The sequence below is a fragment of the Odontesthes bonariensis genome, chromosome 16 (assembly GCF_027942865.1).
Source record: "Odontesthes bonariensis isolate fOdoBon6 chromosome 16, fOdoBon6.hap1, whole genome shotgun sequence".
NCBI lineage: Eukaryota > Metazoa > Chordata > Actinopteri > Atheriniformes > Atherinopsidae > Odontesthes > Odontesthes bonariensis.
Genome location: NC_134521.1, coordinates 1,767,850 through 1,789,855, shown reverse-complemented (window position 1 = coordinate 1,789,855; position 22,006 = coordinate 1,767,850). Strand labels below are relative to the sequence as shown.

The following is a 22,006-nucleotide window of genomic DNA, read 5'->3' as shown; positions in this document are numbered from 1 at the left end:
TATGGCAGTATGTAGTATACAGTATGTAGTATGCAGTATGGCAGTATGCAGTATGCAGTATGGCAGTATGTAGTATGCAGTATGTAGTATGGCAGTATGTAGTATGTAGTATGCAGTATGCAGTATGGCAGTATGTAGTATGTAGTATGCAGTACGTAGTATGTAGTATGCAGTATGGTAGTATGTAGTATGTAGTATGCAGTATGTAGTATGGCAGTATGTAGTATGCAGTATGGTAGTATGTAGTATGTAGTATGCAGTATGTAGTATGTAGTATGCAGTATGTAGTATGGCAGTATGTAGTATACAGTATGGTAGTATGCAGTATGTAGTATGGCAGTATGTAGTATGCAGTATGCAGTATGTAGTATGCAGTATGTAGTATGCAGTATGGCAGTATGCAGTATGTAGTATGCAGTATGTAGTATGTAGTATGCAGTATGTAGTATGCAGTATGTAGTATGCAGTATGGTAGTATGCAGTATGTAGTATGCAGTATGTAGTATGCAGTATGTAGTATGCAGTATGGTAGTATGCAGTATGTAGTATGGCAGTATGTAGTATGCAGTATGCAGTATGTAGTATGCAGTATGTAGTATGCAGTATGGTAGTATGCAGTATGTAGTATGGCAGTATGTAGTATGCAGTATGCAGTATGTAGTATGCAGTATGTAGTATGCAGTATGGCAGTATGCAGTATGTAGTATGCAGTATGTAGTATGTAGTATGGCAGTATGTAGTATGCAGTATGCAGTATGTAGTATGCAGTATGTAGTATGCAGTATGTAGTATGCAGTATGTAGTATGTAGTATGCAGTATGTAGTATGGCAGTATGTAGTATGCAGTATGCAGTATGTAGTATGCAGTATGTAGTATGCAGTATGGCAGTATGCAGTATGTAGTATGGCAGTATGTAGTATGTAGTATGCAGTATGTAGTATGTAGTATGCAGTATGGTAGTGTGTAGTATGTAGTATGCAGTATGTAGTATGCAGTATGTAGTATGCAGTATGCAGTATGGTAGTATGTAGTATGGTAGTATGTAGTATGTAGTATGCAGTATGTAGTATGTAGTATGCAGTATGGTAGTATGTAGTATGCAGTATGGTAGTATGTAGTATGCAGTATGTAGTATGCAGTATGTAGTATGTAGTATGCAGTATGGTAGTATGTAGTATGTATTATGCAGTATGGTAGTATGTAGTATGTAGTATGGCAGTATGTAGTATGCAGTATGGTAGTATGTAGTATGCAGTATGTAGTATGTAGTATGCAGTATGGTAGTATGCAGTATGTAGTATGGCAGTATGTAGTATGCAGTATGCAGTATGTAGTATGGCAGTATGCAGTATGTAGTATGGCAGTATGTAGTATGCAGTATGCAGTATGTAGTATGGCAGTATGTAGTATGCAGTATGGCAGTATGCAGTATGTAGTATGGCAGTATGTAGTATGCAGTATGGTAGTATGCAGTATGTAGTATGGCAGTATGTAGTATGCAGTATGGCAGTATGCAGTATGTAGTATGCAGTATGTAGTATGCAGTATGGTAGTATGTAGTATGTATTATGCAGTATGGTAGTATGCAGTATGGAAGTATGCAGTCCTTACCTCAGTCAGAGTTCAAGTATCTGGGGACGTTGTTCAGGTGGGATGGCCGGTTGGAGCGTGGGGACGCCTCCTGGGGGGACGCCTCCTGGGGGGACGCCTCAGACCCAGGACTGAGGGATCGTATGTCCCACCTGGCCTGGGAACCTCGGGATCCCCAGGAGCAGCTGGTTTACCTGCTGGTTCTGACCCGACCTCGGATAGGCATATGACAACTGATGGAACGTTTTAATGTTTTAAAGGTGAATAAAAACAGCGGAGGCGGAACTTTGAATTCACTGAAACTTTATTTTTCATCTTGAAACTAAATGACAATAGAACTGAGGCGTCGGCTCAAATCAACGTTCACACAAAAACACGTTTCAGACTCGTTTATTGAAGAATTAAAGAAAAAAAATAAAGAGAAGACGACAGGATCCCGGGTTCCTCCCGTCTTCAGTCGTCCAATCAGATGATGCTTACCTTCAACACCTGAGACAAACCGACCAACCGCAGCAGCGACGTGCAGCCGTGCCACTCAATCACCGTTAGACCAGAGTTACAAAAAATACTTTAATTTATAAATTAAATCATTTACAGCTTTGAGCAAACGGAACAGATCTTCACAGAAGCAGCGGCCTGAAGCGGCCGCGCACAATCCAAATACAAAAATGTATTCAAGTCATAAAAACGCCTTCAGCCGGCGGGCGTCACGCCGTCACCTCGGGCGGCGCCGAGTCCGTTAAAACCTCCGGATCCACGGCCGCCTCCGGCTCCTCCTGCTTCACCACAGGAAGCTCGCACGGCGCGCTCGCCGCTTCCTGTTTCACCGCCACGGCGGCGGCGGCGCAGGAAGGGCGCTCCTCTTCTTCTTCTTCTTCTTCCGTCTTCACGAAGGCGCCCAGCGGGTGGTCCGTCAGCAGCTTGCTGGGCGACGGCGTGATGTCCAGATAAGAGGAAGTCTGCGGAGGAAAGGGGAGGAGTCAGCGTGGCAAAGGGCGGCGAGAGACACGAGAAACTTCGGCTGCTTTTACTCACGTTTTTGTAATCCTCGAAGCAGGACGGGTGGAAGTTCTGCGGAGAGAAAACAAACACTTTGTTTACTTGTTTACTTCTGAGCCGAGGCTGTAAACAGCGGGCGGGGGCGGAGCCTCTGACCTTGTCGTCGACCCTGATGGCGTTCTTCAGGAACCAGTCCTCCTCCTCCTCCACCCAGTAGGTCTCGAACGGCTCCTGGCAGATTTCACACAACTGCAAAACAACGTGTTGTCATGGTGATCAGGACTCGAAACAACGTGTTGTCATGGTGATCAGGACTCGAAACAACGTGTTGTCATGGTGATCAGGACTCGAAACAACGTGTTGTCATGGTGATCAGGACTCAAAACAACGTGTTGTCATGGTGATCAGGATTCGAAACAACGTGTTGTCATGGTGATCAGGATTCGAAACAACGTGTTGTCATGGTGATCAGGACTCGAAACAACGTGTTGTCATGGTGATCAGGATTCGAAACAACGTGTTGTCATGGTGATCAGGATTCGAAACAACGTGTTGTCATGGTGATCAGGACTCAAAACAACGTGTTGTCATGGTGATCAGGACTCAAAACAACGTGTTGTCATGGTGATCAGGACTCAAAACAACGCGTTGTCATGGTGATCAGGACTCCGAACCAACGTGTTGTCATGGCGACGCGTGTAAATGGCACGCCGCCGTATCTTCGCCACGTTTAACACTAACTGGTGATCGGTTATTGATCTGCTCTGTAACTGGTGATCGGTTATGGATCTGTAACTGGTGATCGGTTATTGATCTGCTCTGTAACTGGTGATCGGTTATGGATCTGTAACTGGTGATCGGTTATTGATCTGCTCTGTAACTGGTGATCGGTTATTGATCTGCTCTGTAACTGGTGATCGGTTATGGATCTGTAACTGGTGATCGGTTATGGATCTGTAACTGGTGATCGGTTATGGATCTGTAACTGGTGATCGGTTATTGATCTGCTCTGTAACTGGTGATCGGTTATGGATCTGCTCTGTAACTGGTGATCGGTTATGGATCTGCTCTGTAACTGGTGATCGGTTATTGATCTGCTCTGTAACTGGTGATCAGTTATTGATCTGCTCTGTAACTGGTGATCAGTTATTGATCTGTAACTGGTGATCGGTTATGGATCTGTAACTGGTGATCGGTTATGGATCTGTAACTGGTGATCGGTTATTGATCTGCTCTGTAACTGGTGATCGGTTATGGATCTGTAACTGGTGATCGGTTATGGATCTGTAACTGGTGATCGGTTATTGATCTGCTCTGTAACTGGTGATCGGTTATTGATCTGTAACTGGTGATCAGTTATTGATCTGTAACTGGCGATCGGTTATTGATCAGCCGACCCACCTCTCCCACTTGGTCCTTGGTGGCTCGGACGCTCTGAAACTCCTTCTCCTTGGCGGCCGCCTGGCTCTTCTGCACCTCCTCCTCATTCTCCTTCTCAAAGAAATGACTCTTGGCTCGCTCCTCCAGGTCGGCGATCTCCTCGAACTCGACCCAGTCCTGAGCAACAGAGAAGCGTTCAGTTTTACCACCTGCTGGGTTCATATCCTCCAACCCCGAATAAAACACGTTCAAATTTTAATTTCTCCTCTGCTAAGCCCTGCCTCATATTCTAAGCCCCGCCCACTCACATCCACCCTGCACCAGCAGCCAACGTAGGTAAACGCAGCCAACGCAGGTAAACGCAGCTAACGCAGGTAAACGCAGCTAACGCAGGTAAACGCAGCTAACGCAGGTAAACGCAGCCAACGTAGGTAAGCGCAGCTAACGCAGCCAACGTAGATAAACGCAGCCAACGCAGGTAAACGCAGCCAACGTAGGTAAACGCAGCCAACGCAGGTAAACGCAGCCAACGCAGGTAAACGCAGCCAACGCAGGTAAACGCAGCCAACGTAGGTAAACGCAGCCAACGCAGGTAAACGCAGCCAACGCAGGTAAACGCAGCCAACGCAGGTAAACGCAGCCAACGCAGCCAACGTAGGTAAACGCAGCCAACGTAGGTAAACGCAGCCAACGCAGGTAAACGCAGCTAACGCAGCCAACGCAGGTAAACGCAGCCAACGCAGGTAAACGCAGCCAACGCAGCCAACGTAGGTAAACGCAGCCAACGCAGGTAAACGCAGCTAACGCAGGTAAACCCAGCCAACGCAGGTAAACGCAGCTAAACGCAGGTAAACCCAGCCAACGCAGCCAACGCAGCCAACGCAGCCAAACGCAGCCAACACAGCCAAACGCAGCCAACGCAGCCAAACGCAGCCAACACAGCCAAACGCAGCCAACGCAGCCAAACGCAGCCAACGCAGCCAAACGCAGCCAACGCAGCCAAACGCAGCCAACGCAGCCAACGCAGGTAAACGCAGCTAAACGCAGCTAAACGCAGGTAAACGCAGCTAAACGTAGGTAAACGCAGCCAACGCAGGTAAACGCAGCCAACGCAGGTAAACCCAGCAAACGCAGCCAATGCAGGTAAACCCAGCCAACGCAGGTAAACGCAGCCAACGCAGGTAAACGCAGCCAACGCAGGTAAACGCAGCCAACGCAGGTAAACGCAGCTAACGCAGGTAAACGCAGCTAACGCAGGTAAACCCAGCCAACGCAGGTAAACGCAGCTAACGCAGGTAAACGCAGCTAACGCAGGTAAACACAGCGTAAATCTGCTTAAAAAAGGTCGTCTCTTGCATCTCAATGAGACCTCAGATTGTTGAAAAGGAAGTAAAATGTCCCCTTTAAGTCAGTTTATCTGTGGTGTGTGTTCTCACCGTGAGGGTGTAGTACCAGCGGCGGTGCGTGATCTTCTTGCTCGCCACCTTGCCGGCGTGGTTCTGCCTGAAGTGCCAGTCCAGGTGGTCGGCGTACATGTCGGTCTGGGCGGTGGTGAAGCGCATGCTGCACAGGCAGCACTGGTTCCCTGAGTACAGCTTGGTCAGCACGCTCTCGTAGCGCCTGAGAGGGACACAAAGCACCGTGAGAACAGAGCAAACCCCGACATCATGTGACTCCCGGCTCGCCCACACTCACTGCTTCATGTGCTCGATGCTGAAGCTGGTGAGGTCGGGGAGGTCGTCCTCCTCCTCCGCCTCCTGCTCCTCCTCTTCCTCCTCCTCCACAGGTGGGGCGGCAGGAGCCGGCGCCGCAGACGGTTCTGGAACAGAAAACAGTTTGTTTCAGCGGCCGAACGGACACCGACGCACTGAGTATCTGTCGGGAGAAGCGTACCGGCGGACTGATCGGCGGCGGCGGCGGCCTGCGTGGCGGGGGCGTCGGGCTGCGAGGGCTTGATGATGCCGTTGGAGATGAGCTTGGACAGCAGGTCGTTGACGTCAACCTGACCAAAGTGGTTCTCCTGGGGGGCGACCTGAGGAGCTGAAGGAGGGAGTTAAAGGGGTTCCAGCAGATTCAGGCTTAAACTTTCTGTTCTGATAAAGCTTATAGTTAGAGATGGATCAGCTGACCCTGAAACATCCCATAATTAAGCTGCTATAGGCCCAGCCTGCTGGGCAGCTCCCATGATGCACCTCTCCATGTACATGTGACATCACTGGTGTCATTAACTTGTGTTTCTCTCTCAGGTATCCCTGGTTTCTGATTGGCTCAAACTGGCCTGCATCTTTTTCTAATTGGCTCAAACTGGCCTGCTGGTTTCTGATTGGCTCAAACTGGCCTGCATCTTTTAATTCATCGTTAAACATCAGCAGGCTGAAAGTTCTAAAGGTTCTGAAGGTTCTTACTCTGCGGTCCGAAAGGCACGGGGTTCTGGGCCAGGAAGGGCGTGTTCATGGTTCCCATCATGACCTGAAACGTTGAAACATTTCCTTCAGTTTAACGGCAACAACAAGCGTGTGCATGTGTGTGCGTGTGCACGTTGCTCACCGGCTGCTGCAGGCCGCTGGCGGCCCCCGCGGGGCTGTAGAAGGGCCCCGGGCTCGGCTGGCTGAAGGTCACCGGCTGCATGCTGAAGCCGGCGGCCGGCGGCGCCGGGAACACCAGGGGCCCCGCGGGGAACTGAGGGTTGACGGGCTCCGGGAAGCGCTGGGGGGCCATGCCGAAGCTCTGCTGGGGGGCCACGGGGCCGTCGTACACCGACGGGGCCATCGGCCTCATGGGGGGCTGCAGGTTGTGTTGGGGGGCGAAGCGGGGGGGCCCCTGCTGCCCCGGGGCGCATTCGAAGCGCGGGGGCCCACCCTGGTGTGGCACGGCGGGCAGGTCGTACCTCGGGGGCCCCTCAAAGTGCCCGGGGCCGTCGAACCTGACGGGGCCCTCGAAGCGCAGGGGCCGCTGCTGCTGGAAGCCCATCGGGCCGGGGGCCACGCTGCCGAACCGGCAGGGGGCCTCAAAGTGCCCCCCCGACGGGCCTATGGGGCCCACAAACCGGCCGGGGCCCTGAGGGGGCCCGTCGAACCGGCCGTCCCCTCGCATCAGGAGGGAGGGGTCACACGGCCCGGGGCCCTCCATCCTCTCGGGGACGCCGTGATGAGATGGGCCCCCGCCATCGAACCGGCCCCCAAGGTGCGGCTCGTCGAAGCGGCCGGCGCCGCCTTCGTACCAGCCGGGGGGGTGTGGCCTGGAGGGCCCCAGGAGCCCCGGGCCGTTGTAGCGAGCCGCCGGGTGCCCAGCGTCGTGCGGCGGCGTGTGTCCCGGGGAGTTGGCGTGCTGCCGGCCCGCAGACAGCGGGCCCCCGCGGGGCGGCGCCTTCAGCACGGCTTTGTGGGCGAGGTCCAGGGTCAGGGGCCCGTCGTCTGAGTGCTCGCTGTTCGGGCTCTCGAAGCGCGGGATGGGGCTGGCGTCCGCCGCGTCCTTCTGATGCAGCGGGGACAGCCGCTCCCGCTCGAAGCGCGGCGCCGGGTCCAGGCCAGCTGGGCTCGGGCAGTTCCTGAGGGCCACGGGGCCGGGCGGCGGCGGTCCCTCCTGCCGCCGCGGGTCGCCGTACCTCCGGGGCGTGTCGTAGCTGCTCCGCTGCTCCTCGCGGTCGTCATGCTGCTGGCGCTCCGTCAGCGGCGACGTCCACTCCCGTTCACCTGGAAACAGCAGAGAGCGGGTCAGCACCCCGACTACAACTCCCACAATGCACTGCGACTGACTCTGAGGACTCACTGGACTTTCCGGCCTTTACTGGCTCAAACTGGACTGCATCTTTTAAATCATCATTAAACAACAGCTGAAGGTTCTAAAGGTTCTGAATGTTCTGAAGGTTCTTAGGTTCTAAAGGTTCTGAAGGTTCTTAGGTTCTGAAGGTTCTAAAGGTTCTGAAGATTCTAAATATTCTGAAGGTTCTTAAGGTTCTAAAGGTTCTGAAGGTTCTAAAGGTTCTTAAGGTTCTAAAGGTTATGAATGTTATACAGGTTCTGAATGTTCTAAAGGTTCTGAAGGTTCTAAATGTTCTGAAGGTTCTAAATGTTCTGAAGATTCTAAATGTTCTAAATGTTCTGAAGGTTCTAAATGTTCTGATGGTTCTAAAGGTTCTAAAGGTTCTGATGGTTCTAAAGGTTCTGAAGATTCTAAATGTTCTGAAGGTTCTAAATGTTCTGATGGTTCTAAATGTTCTAAATGTTCTAAAGGTTCTGAAGGTTCTGAAGGTTCTGATGGTTCTGAAGGTTTAAAAGGTTCTGAAGGTTCTAAAGGTTCTGAAGGTTCTGAAGGTTCTAAAGGTTCTAAAGGTTCTGAAGGTTCTGATGGTTCTGATGGTTCTGAAGGTTTAAAAGGTTCTGAAGGTTCTAAAGGTTCTGAAGGTTCTAAATGTTCTGAAGGTTCTAAAGGTTCTAAAGGTTCTGAAGGTTCTAAATGTTCTGAAGGTTCTTAAGGTTCTAAAGGTTCTAAAGGTTCTAAAAGTTCTAAAAGTTCTGAAGGTTCTGAAGGTTCTAAAGGTTCTAAATGTTCTAAATGTTCTTAAGGTTCTTAAAGTTCTAAAGGTTCTAAAGGTTCTGAAGGTTCTAAATGTTCTAAATGTTATGAAGGTTCTAAAGGTTCTGAAGATTCTAAGTGTTCTAAATGTTCTGAAGGTTATAAAGGTTGTGAAGATTCTAAATGTTCTAAATGTTCTAAATTTTCTGAATGTTCTGAAGGTTTTAAAGGTTCTGAAGATTCTAAAGGTTCTGAAGGTTCTAAAAGTTCTAAATGTTCTGAAGGGTCTAAAGGTTCTAAATGTTCGGAAGGTTCTGAAGGTTCTAAATGTTCTAAAGGTTCTAAATTTTCTGAATGTTTTAAAGGTTCTGAAGATTCTAAAGGTTCTGAAGGTTCTAAAGGTTCTGAAGGTTCTAAATGTTCTGAAGGGTCTAAAGGTTCTAAATTTTCTGAAGGTTCTAAAGGTTCTGAAGGTTCTGAAGGTTCTAAAGGTTCTAAATTTTCTGAAGGTTCTAAAGGTTCTGAAGGTTCTAAATTTTCTGAAGGTTCTGAAGGTTCTAAATGTTCTAAAGGTTCTGAAGGTTCTAAATGTTCTAAATGTTCTGAAGGTTCTAAATGTTCTGAAGGTTCTGAAGGTTCTAAATGTTCTGAAGGTTTGAAAGGTTCTGAAGGTTCTAAAGGTTCTGAAGGTTCTAAATGTTCTGAAGGGTCTAAAGGTTCTAAAGATTCTAAATGTTCTAAATTCTCTGAAGGTTCTAAAGGTTCTTAAGGTTCTGAAGGTTCTAAAGGTTCTAAAGTTTCTGAAGGTTCTAAAGGTTCTAAAGGTTCTAAATTTTCTGAAGGTTCTAAAGGTTCTGAAGATTCTAAATGTTCTAAAGGTTCTAAATGTTCTAAATGTTCTGAAGGTTCTAAATGTTCTAAATGTTCTGAAGGTTCTAAATGTTCTGAAGGTTCTGAAGGTTCTGAATGTTCTGAATGTTCTAAATGTTCTGAAGGTTTGAAAGGTTCTGAAGGTTCTGAAGCGGATCTGAGGACTTACTGGACTTTCCGGCCTTCTTCCTGAAGTGGAGGCCGGGCAGAGACTTGAGGGCGGGGAACTCTTTGCCGTGGTTGTACTCCTCGATCATGGGGGCGGGCAGCGCCGGTTCCTCGTGCTCTTTGCTCCGCCTCTCACCTGTGAGTCATCATGACATCATGAGGTCAGAGCGCCACACACACACACACACACACACACACACACACACACACACACACACACACACACACACACACACACACACACACACACACACACAGCTCACCGTGTCTCTCCCGCGGCGCCCGGACGTATTTATGTGGCGGCGTGGGCCCGCCCGTCTTTTCGCCCTCCCGCACGGCGTCCTCAGGAGGCTCCTCCCCCTCCCACTCCTCCCCGGCCAGCCGGTGGTTGACCTGCGTCTTCCTCAGCTTGGACTTGTGCTCGTAGTAGGACAGCTCGGCGGCGTCCATGCCCTGGTGGGGGCGGGGCTGAGCGCCGGGGCTGGCCAGCAGCTTCTTGGCGGGGAAGTCGGCGGCGGCGTCCCAGCCCTCGGAGCGCTGCTGCTTCTCCTCCTGATACTGGAAGAAGTGTTTGATCTGGTGGGCCATGTTCAGGAAGTCCTCCTGGGAAATCTCGCCGCTCTCCAGACGCTTGCTGGCCTGCAGGGAAACACGGAGGTGGCGGTCAGAGGAAGGAAAACGCCATCGGCTCGGCCTGAACGCCACACTGAGACTCACCCTCCTGAGGAGGTCCTTTTTGGAGGCGGAGTTTAGGGCCTCTGGTATCTGCAGGTTGGCGTCCACGCTGATACGATGCTTTGGGGTGCGGGGGGTCCCGGGACGGGTCGGGGTGCCGTACGGTTTGTGTCTCTGAGGTCCGGGCTTCATGTGAGAGTCGTCGGGCAGCTTCAGGCTGAAGAAGAGAAAGCATCAGGTTTAACCTTTAACCTCTGAGTAACAGAACATCACCAAGGAAACAGAAGAGTCACACAGTGATGTCATCGGTGATGTAATCACATGTAAATCAGGTGATTATTTTTACTAACTTCATTAACTTTGGGTCAGTTTCCCTTTTATCTCAGTTTTAATCTGCAGCCTTTAGAAAGCTGGTTAACCGACTGACCTATTAACTGACTGACTGGTTAACTAACTGACCTGCTAACTGAATGGTTAACCGACTGACTGGTTAACTAACTGAGCTGTTAACTAGCTGGTTAACTGACTGACCCGTTAACTGAGTAACCAGCAGTGAACAGAGCCTTCTGATTGGATCACCTGTTAAACCCTTCCAGGCTCCGCCCCCCGCCCCGTTTCTCTCATCATGTGACCCCTAATGGCTCCGCCCCCCACTCACTGTTTGTTCGCCTCCCAGCCGCTCCTCCACCGGTGTGGGACCTCCTTCGCCTCCTTGCCCCCCCCATCGTGGCTCCGGGGGTGGGCGGGTGAGTGCCGGTCCTCGGCCGGCCTCTTGGGCCTCCTGCTCTCTGATTGGTTCTTCTTTGCCGCCGGCCGGTCATCCCGGCCCGGCTTGCCGTGCGGCGGGTCGTCTCCGCGGATCCTGCGGGGTTTCCCGGGTTTGTGGGACGGGGACGGGGACAGCGAGCTGCTTCGCGCCTGGCTCTTGGGCGAGCGCCGGTCCTTCCTCTTGGGGGAGGCGGCGGGGGAGCGCGAGCGCGAGCGCTTCCTGCCGTGCGTGCGGGCGTTGCCTCCAATCTTTAAGTCCGGCTTGTCGCCGACGTCCTCGCGCTCGTGTTTGACCACCGAGCCGTTCAGCAGCTTCTTGTTGGACCTCAGAGGCTCCGCCTCCCGCTCCTTCTTCTCGCCGCACCTCTTCTTCTCCTTCTGCTCGCCGGCGGCCTCGGCCGGTCGGTCCTGCGGCCGCTTCTTCAGCCGGGGGTCCTTCTTCACGCCGTCGCAGGGTTTGGGCGGCTCGGCCTCCGCCTGCTTGCTTTTACTCGAGACGCTCTTCGCCATCGGAGACGGAGACTTGGACTTGGACTTCTCGTCCGACAGGTCTTTCCTGGCGGTCCTGGTTCTGTCGGGCCGGACGAACTTCTCCAGCGGTCTCTTCTCAGGAGTGGGGGCGGGGCCTGTGTTGGGGGTCTCTTTCCTCACAGCCGGCTGATCTCTGGGCTGGGCCGAGGTCGGGGGTCCGCCGCGGTTCAGACGGGGGTCTCTGGTGGACGCCTTGGGGTCGGTCGGAGGCTGGGGGGGGATCCAGGGCCGGACCACGGGAGCGGTCTGACTGACGGGCTTTGAGGCTGCGCTGGGTGTGGTGGGGGCGCCTGTGGTGGTGGGCAGCACGAACCCACCGGCCTGAAAACACAACACAGAGAATCAGCTTTAAGGTTCCAGAAAAGTTCCCATGGTTACAGGTTCTGTTGCTGTGGCAACCGGTCGGTCACACCGTTAACAGAAAATACTATTCTGTGTAGAAAAACTTAATCTGAGCCAACATAAGGAAGTTCTGTTTGCACCTAATTCAGTTCTGTTTGCACCTAATTCAGTTCTGTTTGCACCCAATTCAGTTCTGTTTGCACCCAATTCAGTTCTGTTTGCACCTAATTCAGTTCTGTTTGCACCTAATTCAGTTCTGTTTGCACCTAATTCAGTTCTGTTTGCACCTAATTCAGTTCTGTTTGCACCCAATTCAGTTCTGTTTGCACCTAATTCAGTTCTGTTTGCACCTAATTCAGTTCTGTTTGCACCTAATTCAGTTCTGTTTGCACCTAATTCAGTTCTGTTTGCATCTAATTCAGTTCTGTTTGCATCTAATTCAGTTCTGTTTGCACCTAATTCAGTTCTGTTTGCATCTAATTCAGTTCTGTTTGCATCTAATTCAGTTCTGTTTGCACCTAATTCAGTTCTGTTTGCATCTAATTCAGTTCTGTTTGCACCTAATTCAGTTCTGTTTGCACCTAATTCAGTTCTGTTTGCATCTAATTCAGTTCTGTTTGCACCTAATTCAGTTCTGTTTGCATCTAATTCAGTTCTGTTTGCACCTAATTCAGTTCTGTTTGCACCCAATTCAGTTCTGTTCGCACCCAATTCAGTTCTGTTCGCACCCAATTCAGTTCTGTTCGCACCCAATTCAGTTCTGTTTGCACCTAATTCAGTTCTGTTTGCACCCAATTCAGTTCTGTTTGCACCTAATTCAGTTCTGTTTACATCTAATTCAGTTCTGTTCGCACCTAATCCAGTTCTGTTTGCACCTAATTCAGTTCTGTTTACATCTAATCCAGTTCTGTTCGCATCTAATTCAGTTCTGATTACATCTAATCCAGTTCTGTTCGCACCTAATTCAGTTCCGTTTGCACCTAATTCAGTTCTGATTGCTCCTTATTCAGTTCTGTTTGCTCCTTATTCAGTTCTGTTTGCACCTAATTCAGTTCTGTTCGCACCTAATTCAGTTCTGTTTGCACCCAATTCAGTTCTGTTTACATCTAATCCAGTTCTTTTCGCACCTAATTCAGTTCCGTTTGCACCTAATTCAGTTCTGTTTGCACCTAATTCAGTTCCGTTTGCACCTAATTCAGTTCTGTTAGCATCTAATCCAGTTCTGTTTGCACCTAATTCAGTTCTGTTTGCATCTAATTCAGTTCTGTTAGCATCTAATCCAGTTCTGTTTGCACCTAATTCAGTTCTATTTACATCTAATCCAGTTCTGTTCGCATCTAATTCAGTTCTGATTACATCTAATCCAGTTCTTTTCGCACCTAATTCAGTTCCGTTTGCACCTAATTCAGTTCCGTTTGCACCTAATTCAGTTCCGTTTGCACCTAATTCAGTTCCGTTTGCACCTAATTCAGTTCTGTTTGCATCTAATTCAGTTCCGTTTGCACCTAATTCAGTTCCGTTTGCACCTAATTCAGTTCTGTTCGCATCTAATTCAGTTCTGTTAGCATCTAATCCAGTTCTGTTTGCACCTAATTCAGTTCTGATTCTTCCTGTCGGCTCGGTGTCATAAAGCCCTAAAACCTTTCAGAGGAGATTCAGCCTCAGTGTGACTCACATCTGCAGCTAAACTCAAATAGCATAAAGAAGCATAGCCGGTTCTGAAACCGGTTCTGAAGCCGGTTCTGAAGCCCGGTTCTGGTGAGCCCTACCAGCTGTGCTTTGGTCTGCTCCAGCTCCAGCTCGATCTTCTTCTGCTGCAGCTCCAGAAGCTGCTTCTGCTTGGCCAGCAGCTGCTGCCGGATCAGCTGCTCCTGGGTGACGCTGGGCTGGCTGACGGCGGGCGGCGGCGGGGGAGCGGGCGCCGCCGGGGGCGGCTGGGCGGGCGCCGGCTGAGGAGAGGACGCCTCCTCAGACTGAACATGAGGGAGAAAGAGAAGCTTTAGTTTCATCAACCTAAACATTTACAGTTGGACCTTCCATGCTGAGGCGCCTCAGAGCTGCTCCACCTGAAGCTCCAGCAAACCGTCAGAAAACCTGCCGATTCAACCCTCCTAGTTCCCGTCATGTCATCCGCAGGAAATGAACACTTAAAACTCTAAACCGCTGAAGTCTAAAGATGAAATAATGAAGTAATAAATAAATTCAAACTCAGACCCAGGAACAGTTCAGAGCCAAAGATCCTTGGATGGGGGGCAGAGACACTTTTCATTAAAAAAAGAAACTTGTGTTTATCATGTTGGACAGATGGGGGCAAATTTAACTGCCCCGCTAGCACGAGTACATCATCATAATGTCCTTTATGTGCCCATCAGAGCAGCTTCAGCCTGTTAATGTGAACTAACTAGGGCTTGGCGAGTTAACTCGTTAATTATTTAACACACATTAACGCAGGTTTTATCAATTATTTTATTTTGTAAAAGTCTGTTGCTCCCAGGCTTTTATTTTGTTAAAGTTCTTCCAGACGGCGGAGTGGACAGAACCAAAGTCATCTGTAAACACTGCCAAGTTGAATTGTCTTCTCAGCGTAGTAGTTCCAGTCTAAAATATCACTTAAAGGCAAAACACACAACTGATAGCAGCAAGTCATTCAAGGAAACAGACAGTGGAGCGAGGCTTCTACATAAAAACTACAGAAAGATGCTGATGTTAAAAGTGTGTTTGCACAACAAATGTTATGGCACTTTCATTCATATGGCAGCACATTTAAAATAAAGCTAAATGCTAAAAGCTATACACTACATTTTAATCGTTGCCCGGCCCTAGTTCTAATATTCTGAGTCCAACCAGAATAAAAACATCTCATTTTATCAGACATGTTGTATTTGTAGCATCAGAGGCTGCTGGTTAAGCTGCTGGTTAAACTGCTGGTTAAGCTGCTAGTTAAATTGCTAGTTAAGCTGCTGGTTAAACTGCTGGTTAAGCTGCTAGTTACGCTGCTGGTTAAGCTGCTGGTTAAACTGCTGGTTAAGCTGCTAGTTAAACTGCTGGTTAAGCTGCTGGTTAAGCTGCTGGTTAAACTGCTAGTTAAGCTGCTAGTTAAACTGCTGGTTAAGCTGCTGGTTAAGCTGCTGGTTAAACTGCTAGTTAAGCTGCTGGTTAAGCTGCTGTTATTCTGAGTCACTGAGCTGTCTGATAACAGACAATAAAACATGGAATAAGAGGCTTTATTAGGATTCCAGCTGCATTAAAACACACTTTATGAAAGCAGAGAAGCTAACAGATGCTAGCACAGCTGGATGTTAGCTACAGAGCTAACAGCTGCTGTTCTGTGGTCCTGTTATCAGCATCAGGAGGAGGTTTTTAGTTCAGATCAGCCAGAAATAACTGAGGCTGAAAGCTGGTTCTGGATGTAGATTTTTTTATCTTTTAAATAGTTTTAAGTCAACAGATTACTTGACAGAGGACGTGATTATCAAAACAATTGTTCGATTTGGACTTTTTGTTCACGAACTTTGAGTTTTCGCTCGAAAGAGAGACCAAAATGCAGGATGTTCTGCGGTTCTGGAGAACTTCTGCCCAGCAGGACAGATTTAATCATGTTGTTTATGAGCCAACACCAGACTTTTCTTTACAAACCGGCTGAACCTTCGGTTTTAAACCGGTTCCACCGGCTCGCTTAGCTTCCACCTCAGAGTCTGCGGCCCATACGCACCTGCTTTAGGAACCGGGGGTTGACGTGGATGCTGGCGTTGACGGTGGGCGGCAGCGGCTTGATGGGCCACGCCGGGTCCACAGAGTTGACCCGCACGTCCAGCGCGTACAGCTTCTTCAGAGGGAACACCTCGTCCCAGGTGGAGCGCAGCTTGAACAGGCTCTTCCTGGTGTTCTCATCCACCTACAAACAGAGGACAGGACTTGGTCCACGGCTTCAACACCAGAGCAGCATCACAGCACATCACAGCAGCTAGCTCTGACACCAGTTTAGCTCTACCAACACACCCCAAAAGCCTTTTATTAGCTGTATGGCTGACAGTACAGGAGCAGAGTGCAGGCGACTATCAAGGAAAGCAAGCGACAACAAAGGGAGTGAGGTGCTGCTAAGATTAGTGCTTAATGTGATTCTATGCTAAACGGCAGCAAAGAGAACTGTACCTTTTCAAAGACACATATAAATGAAGTGATTAGGTTTTTAGCAAACACTGCAAGGTACTCTCCTCCAACATTCTTCACTATGGAATCCACTAAGTACAAAACTGGAAGCTTCTCCATGGATGGGGCCTGGAGCAATAGAGAACTCAACAAGTTTAGAAAACAACAGGGGTTAAAGCAACATTTCAGAACAATCACAGTGTAACACCCGCTGAGTGGGAGGTTAGCGTCAAAGTTAGCGTAAAAAAGTTAGCTTAAAGTCTGAAAAACAAAAAGCAGGTCCGGTCCGGTCCGGTTCGGGTCCTCGGAGCCGGAGCAGCTCGGGTCGGCTCGGTCTCTGCCAGCGTGGATCCATCGTCCCCCCAAACGGAAAAAAGTCCAAAAATGAGCCGGTCCTCGGGAAGGTTTTACCTCCAAAGAGGGGGTGTGTTCCCCCTCTTTGTACTTTACCCAGGCGGCCCCCCGCTGGGGGCTTTATCCCCTCAGTTTGACCCTTTCAGAGCCCTTTCTTCCCTTTAAACCTGGTGCACCCGTTAGTAAAGAGGAAGTGATCAGAGCTGCCTGAGCTCTGCAGTGAGTGAGCTGTGCAGCGGGAGTCAGACTCCGCGTGTCAGTGAACCATACCAAGAAATTACACTGGGAAATAAAAAATGACAAAAAGCACATTTCACATTTTTTATTATAAACATGTTAAACCAGTCAGTCACATTCCAGGAAAATCAAGATTCACCACTTTCATGTGACCAAAGCTTCCTTTGGCTTCCACATGCAGACAGCGACCCTCCGGCGGGGCCTCCGGCGGGGCCTCCGGCGGGGCCTCCGGCGGGGCCCGGCCCCGGCCTCCAACAACCCGACAGTTATTCAACAGATCAGAACCTTTCAGACGTTGATGTGGTCTGGTCTCAATCAGAAGACGACAGGAAACAGAACCGAACCGGGCTCAGACACTAGGGGCCCCCCGGGGCCACACAGCCCCATCACCCTCACACGCCAACAGCCCGAGCTGAATACTTTCACATCGTTTCAGAGGAAACGGCGCCCGCGCTTTCCTTATGCTGCGTGTACACCAAGAGCGACCTACGCTGCCTGGTAGCAGAGGTCGCTGGAGAAGCTTCGCTTGAGAATTCACTTTGGTAGCTTTGTTCGCTCGTGACGTCACATTTAGAATGTTCAATTCTTAAAGGCCCCGCGGAAAAGAACATGAGGAAAGAGAGGGCAGGGACACGAATAAACGTGTTGTTATTTACAATTTGTTATACAAGATATACATCACGTTACAAATGATGTAAAACTACATTAGGTACACCTGAGGAGAGCAGGAAGGCAGAGGCAGCTGTGAAAATAAAATAAATCCGAAATAAAATCCAAAATAAAACCGAAATAAAACTTAATTGCAGTGAGAAAGGTATGCGTGGGGTTACTACACTATTGTATTGAAGCACTCGACACGGCAATTGGAACAGTCTCAGGATTAAACGACTATTGTTTGGATAGGAACCAAAGTTTACACGTCTGTTTCCGCGAACCCCGCGGATTGTCGGACCCCTACAATCTGTGGATTGTCATTGGTTTTCGCCGAACCGCGTCATAGCTCATTACCATTATGTTAGCTTGAGTTTAATCGCTGGAATCCGCTCTGGTAGCTCAGTTCGCTCACCCTGCATAGAGAAATAATGATTTCCGGCGCTCAGGTAGCGTAGGTCGCTCAGATAGCGTAGCTCGCTCAGGTAGCGTAGCTCGCTCAGGTAGCGTAGCTCGCTCAGGTAGCGTAGCTCGCTCTTGGTGTACACGCAGCATTACACTTCCTGCTTCGCCGTGTTTGTGATGCGCCGACAACTGATGACCTCACCGAGTTTAACCCCGAAGTCATCAACAAACACCCCAGGTGTGACCACCGTCCCCTTAAAGGGACAGTTCGCCTCTTCTGACATGAAGCTGTATCACATCCCATATCAGCAACATCATTTCTGAACATCTTCTTACCCCCTGCTGCGTCCTGTGAGCAGAGTTCCAGCCTCGTTTTGGCGTTGATGAAGGTAGTCCGGCTAGTTGGCTGGGGTTTAAAAAATAAAGCGTTTTGCTTCTCAAAACAATATGCGTTCAACAGAGTAATACAGTTGCATCACAAAATCGTTCTCCAGGAAAAAGTCAGACCTCACAATCTCTTGGCCCTATTTTCTCTCCCTTCGTATCGCTGCCTGCTGCCGCCTGACGACAGCCACGCCTGTTACGGTGTTTGCTGCTCGGTCTGCACAGCAGGCAGTGATACGAAGGGAGAGAAAATAGGGCCAAGCGATTGTGAGGTCTGACTTTTTCCTGGAGAACCATTTTGTGATGCAAATGTATTACTCTGTTGAACGCATATTGTTCTGAGAAGCAAAACGCTTTATTTTTTAAACCCCAGCCAACTAGCCGGACTACCTTCATCAACACCAAAACGAGGCTGGAACTCTGCTCACAGGACGCAGCAGGGGGTAAGAAGATGTTCAGAAATGATGTTGCTGATATGGGATGTCATACAGCTACATGTCAAAAGAGGCGAACTTTCCCTTTAACTTCTCATGAACACCTTCTATGACCAAACAGAAACCACACGGAACGGTAACGGCGGCCGGCTCCATAAATCTAACTTTGTGGAACCAGCCTGGACCCCTGCAGGTTTAACCCGCCCGACTCCTCTGTGAAACGCACCTTTAACTTCCCCTGAACTCTGAACTCATCAGCTCGCACCTCTGTGGGGCTTCTCCGCTTGTTGGAGGCGTTTTCCAGCTTCTCCTGGTCGCTGAGTCTCTGTTCGGACCTGCGGACACTTCCTTCCTCTTTGAGCTCGCTGCTCACAATGAACCAGCTGACTAACCTGCCCCGTCCCGTCTGAACAACAACTCTGAAACGGAGAATAAACGGCTGAGTCTGACATTAACTTTGTGTTCTTCAGAGGCCCGTACGGCTGATCCTGACCTCTGAGCCCGCCGCCTGGCGTTTACGGGTCCACACGTGGGTCTGTGGTCGTTTTCCAACAGATAATGTAACTCCGCTGTTTGATCAACCCGTGACTTTCTGATAATTTTCTGCTTATTATTTCTGTCTGAGTTGCTGTTTTCAGCCTCTTCCGGATCATTTACTAACATAACCAAACCAAAACAGACAGTTTACTCATCTTTAAACTGGAAAAACTGACTGTTTTGGTTTGGTTATGTTAGTTTACTCATCTTTAAACTGGAAAAACTGACTGTTTTGGTTTGGTTATGTTAGTTTACTCATCTTTAAACTGAAAAACTAACATAAAAAAACCAAAACAGTCAGTTTTTCAAATAAAGAAGAGTAAATGGGACCCGTTTAACCCCAGATTGTGGGACATTGGACGGTTACGGACCAACACGAACCCTTTTAACGGGGGAAAAACACCGCCTGACCGACTTCTGTTGAACCCAGACCACATCAAGCTGAAGTTTCGGCGACTTTCGACAAGAAATCTGTTGAGACAAACTGTCCTGTTGTGAGGCAGATTAAATATATTGAAGAATAAACGAGTTTCACACACATAGGAGAGCAGAGCCTCTGGAGGACCGTCGCTAACCGGAAGAAGAACATGTCGCGTATTTAGCTGACATTCAACGCTAGGCGCCATCTTTAGCCCGCAGCTAATACATACATCCAAATATGGGCAACTGGAAAATAAAAGTATTCTATATTCATAAAAACCTTGCTTATTTGTGCTTCGATAATTGCGACGATATCCTTGGCGAACTGGAGGTTCTCCTCGGCCAGAATGGTGAGCATGTTGATGTGCGGCTTGCTGTTGAACGTCAGGTCTTCCAGGGAGGACTGGTACTCCCGGCGGGCGTCTTCCCTCGCCGCGCCGCCGTCCTCCATCTTTGTGCTGCTGAGCGACACGGCCGAACCTACAGAACAAGCCTGACCGGTACCATAACCTCTGACCAGCAGGCAGTCCATCAACTCATCCAGCCCGCGGTTCTTGCCCTCGCTCAGACACAAAAATACAACCGGGGTTCGGCGGTTTATTTCGGCCGCGCTCCTGTCGCCGTTTTCTGACCGTTTTTTTGACGACAAGAAAATGGCGCCTGTAACTAGAGGGCGGAAACGCTAAGCGAGGTAGATAATATAGGCCGTGACGTCAGGTCAGTGCCATTGGCTGGTTGTTCGTCGGCCCTGAAGTCTAATTGGCTTAGAGTGTAACAGTCACACAAAAGAGCCAATCACAGTAGAGCAATATGAATTTATGATTACATAACAAACGGCAGACTTAAAAATGATTACCCAACACAATAACATGAGGCCAACGCGTGGTTCCCCACTCCAAACATTTTAACCACGCTTTACATTTAATGACAATTAACCTTGTAGCACCCACATTTGCAGATATGCAACAAGCTTTTTATTTATTAGTAGTATTATTATTGTTGTTTTATTGTTGTTAATACAATCATTGTAAATATTTAAAAAAATGTTGAGCTACTTGACGAATTTGAATTTCCCCCATTGGGGGATGAATAAAGTATTTTTCTATTCTATTTCTATTCTTTTCTATTTATAATTATTTATTTACATTATATTTTTATTTTCATTTTTATTTACATTACATTATTTGATTTTTTTTTAATTTACATACATTATTTACATTCATGTGTAATATTTTATGTAAAACTGGGTGGGAATAAACCAATATTTTTCTTTTATTGGCAGTTGCATATCTGCAACTGTGGGTGCTACAAGGTTAAATATCAGTCACTCTGACTGATGAAACTAATATTCCTAATTAACGGTAGGGTATACAGTATATTGTAAAGGAAGGAAACGTGAACACATGATCAGGTTAACAGGTTAACAGTCCTACTCTGAACTGTTGATCCAGCCTCATTTCTGTTCCTCTGACCTTTAAAGTGTCCCGACCAGCAGTTCTGCAGCTTCCTGAAGCTCTCTCAGAGTTTCTCTTTGGACATTTTCTGCTTCTTCCCTCATCTTCAGTCCAGTCCTTGTACCTGAGCATCTTCAGAGGAATGTGTTTTTTCTTTGTTCAGCCACTTAACTCTGAGCTGTGAACCATTCAGGCAGGAAAAAGGCTCCTAACTCAAGGGGTGAACCAGTGTTGGGTCCAACTTAGCAAAGAAGCCGTTTTAAACTGGATCTTTAGGCACTTTGTTCCCAGCAGCCTGTCACAGAGACACATCATTTGTTCCCATTTCTTTAGCTGCATCTGTGAAAAACAGCTTCATAGTTTCAACTTTTTTGTACATTTACGTTAAAACTGCTTTCAGTTACCAAAAGAGTCAAATTAATATAAGAAATTCAGTTTAAAAAAATCCTAATCCTAAAAAAAAATAACGTTATCACGTCTAAAAGTAGAAAAGTAGAAAAAAAAACAGACAATAATAAGAATTATATGTTATTCAACATAAAGAAAAAGTAAATAAGATTCAATTTAAAGCTTAAAAAAGGAACATAAGATATAATCTAATGACTAATTATGGAACAATTAATAAATTAAATGATTAAACTGTTTTATGCCACCAGAAATGAATAATCTAGAAGCTCTTTGTGGGTTTTAGACTGGAATTAAGATTTGTTCCCATTTCTTTAGCTGCATGTGTGAAAAACAGCAAAGATAACACAGTGTGACAGACAGAAAACAGGATTTCTGCAGCAACAAGGTGATTCCCAAAGAGCTGTTAGCTGAAAACTTGGCATATCTCAGCATGGTGTGCAGTGTGTCCTTAAAACATTTGAGGAAACTGGACAAGTGGAGGACAGAAGAAGAAGTGTCAGGCCTAAAGAACTATCTACAGCAGATGAACAGGATCTGAAAGTGATGTCCTTAAGAAAGAGGAAAACATCCAGCAAAGACCTGACACAGGAGCTGAGAGATGCATCTGGACCTTCAGCTGATCCATCTGCTGTTGGCCCAAGCCTCATCAGAAATGGGCTCCAAGGAAGGGTGGCTGTCAGGAAGCCGTTCTTAAGGAAGGGAAACAGGGAGAAAAGGCTGAGCTGGGCCAAAGG

At 48.3% G+C, this 22,006-nt stretch overlaps 1 protein-coding gene across 1 annotated transcript; it reads right to left on the bottom strand.

Annotated features, from left to right (window-relative positions):
- Window positions 1-1,877: 1,877 nt before the first annotated feature.
- Window positions 1,878-20,077, bottom strand: pcf11 (PCF11 cleavage and polyadenylation factor subunit). Its single transcript, XM_075487283.1, has 17 exons — window positions 19,691-20,077; window positions 15,992-16,117; window positions 15,552-15,734; window positions 13,609-13,812; window positions 10,857-11,818; window positions 10,241-10,415; window positions 9,787-10,162; window positions 9,525-9,659; window positions 6,518-7,662; window positions 6,376-6,439; window positions 5,864-6,010; window positions 5,666-5,789; window positions 5,407-5,590; window positions 3,992-4,147; window positions 2,747-2,839; window positions 2,627-2,662; window positions 1,878-2,550 (listed from the first exon to the last, which is right to left on the bottom strand). The coding sequence occupies exons 1-17, from the start codon at window positions 19,940-19,942 to the stop codon at window positions 2,299-2,301; spliced, it is 4,614 nt and encodes a 1,537-aa protein (XP_075343398.1). The 5' UTR covers window positions 19,943-20,077; the 3' UTR covers window positions 1,878-2,298.
- Between the last annotated feature and the right edge of the window lie 1,929 nt (window positions 20,078-22,006).

What these genes read in the sequence shown, in the direction of transcription:
- pcf11 (XM_075487283.1), bottom strand. Translation starts at nt 19,942, where the DNA reads ATGGACTGCCTGCTGGTCAGAGGTTATGGTACCGGTCAGGCTTGTTCT. An exon ending in ACCCCCGGTTCCTAAAGCAG is followed by an intron (nt 13,813 to 15,551) that starts GTGCGTATGGGC and finishes CCTCATGTTCAG; the next exon opens with TCTGAGGAGGCGTCCTCTCC. An exon ending in AAAAGGACCTCCTCAGGAGG is followed by an intron (nt 10,163 to 10,240) that starts GTGAGTCTCAGT and finishes GTTTCCCTGCAG; the next exon opens with GCCAGCAAGCGTCTGGAGAG.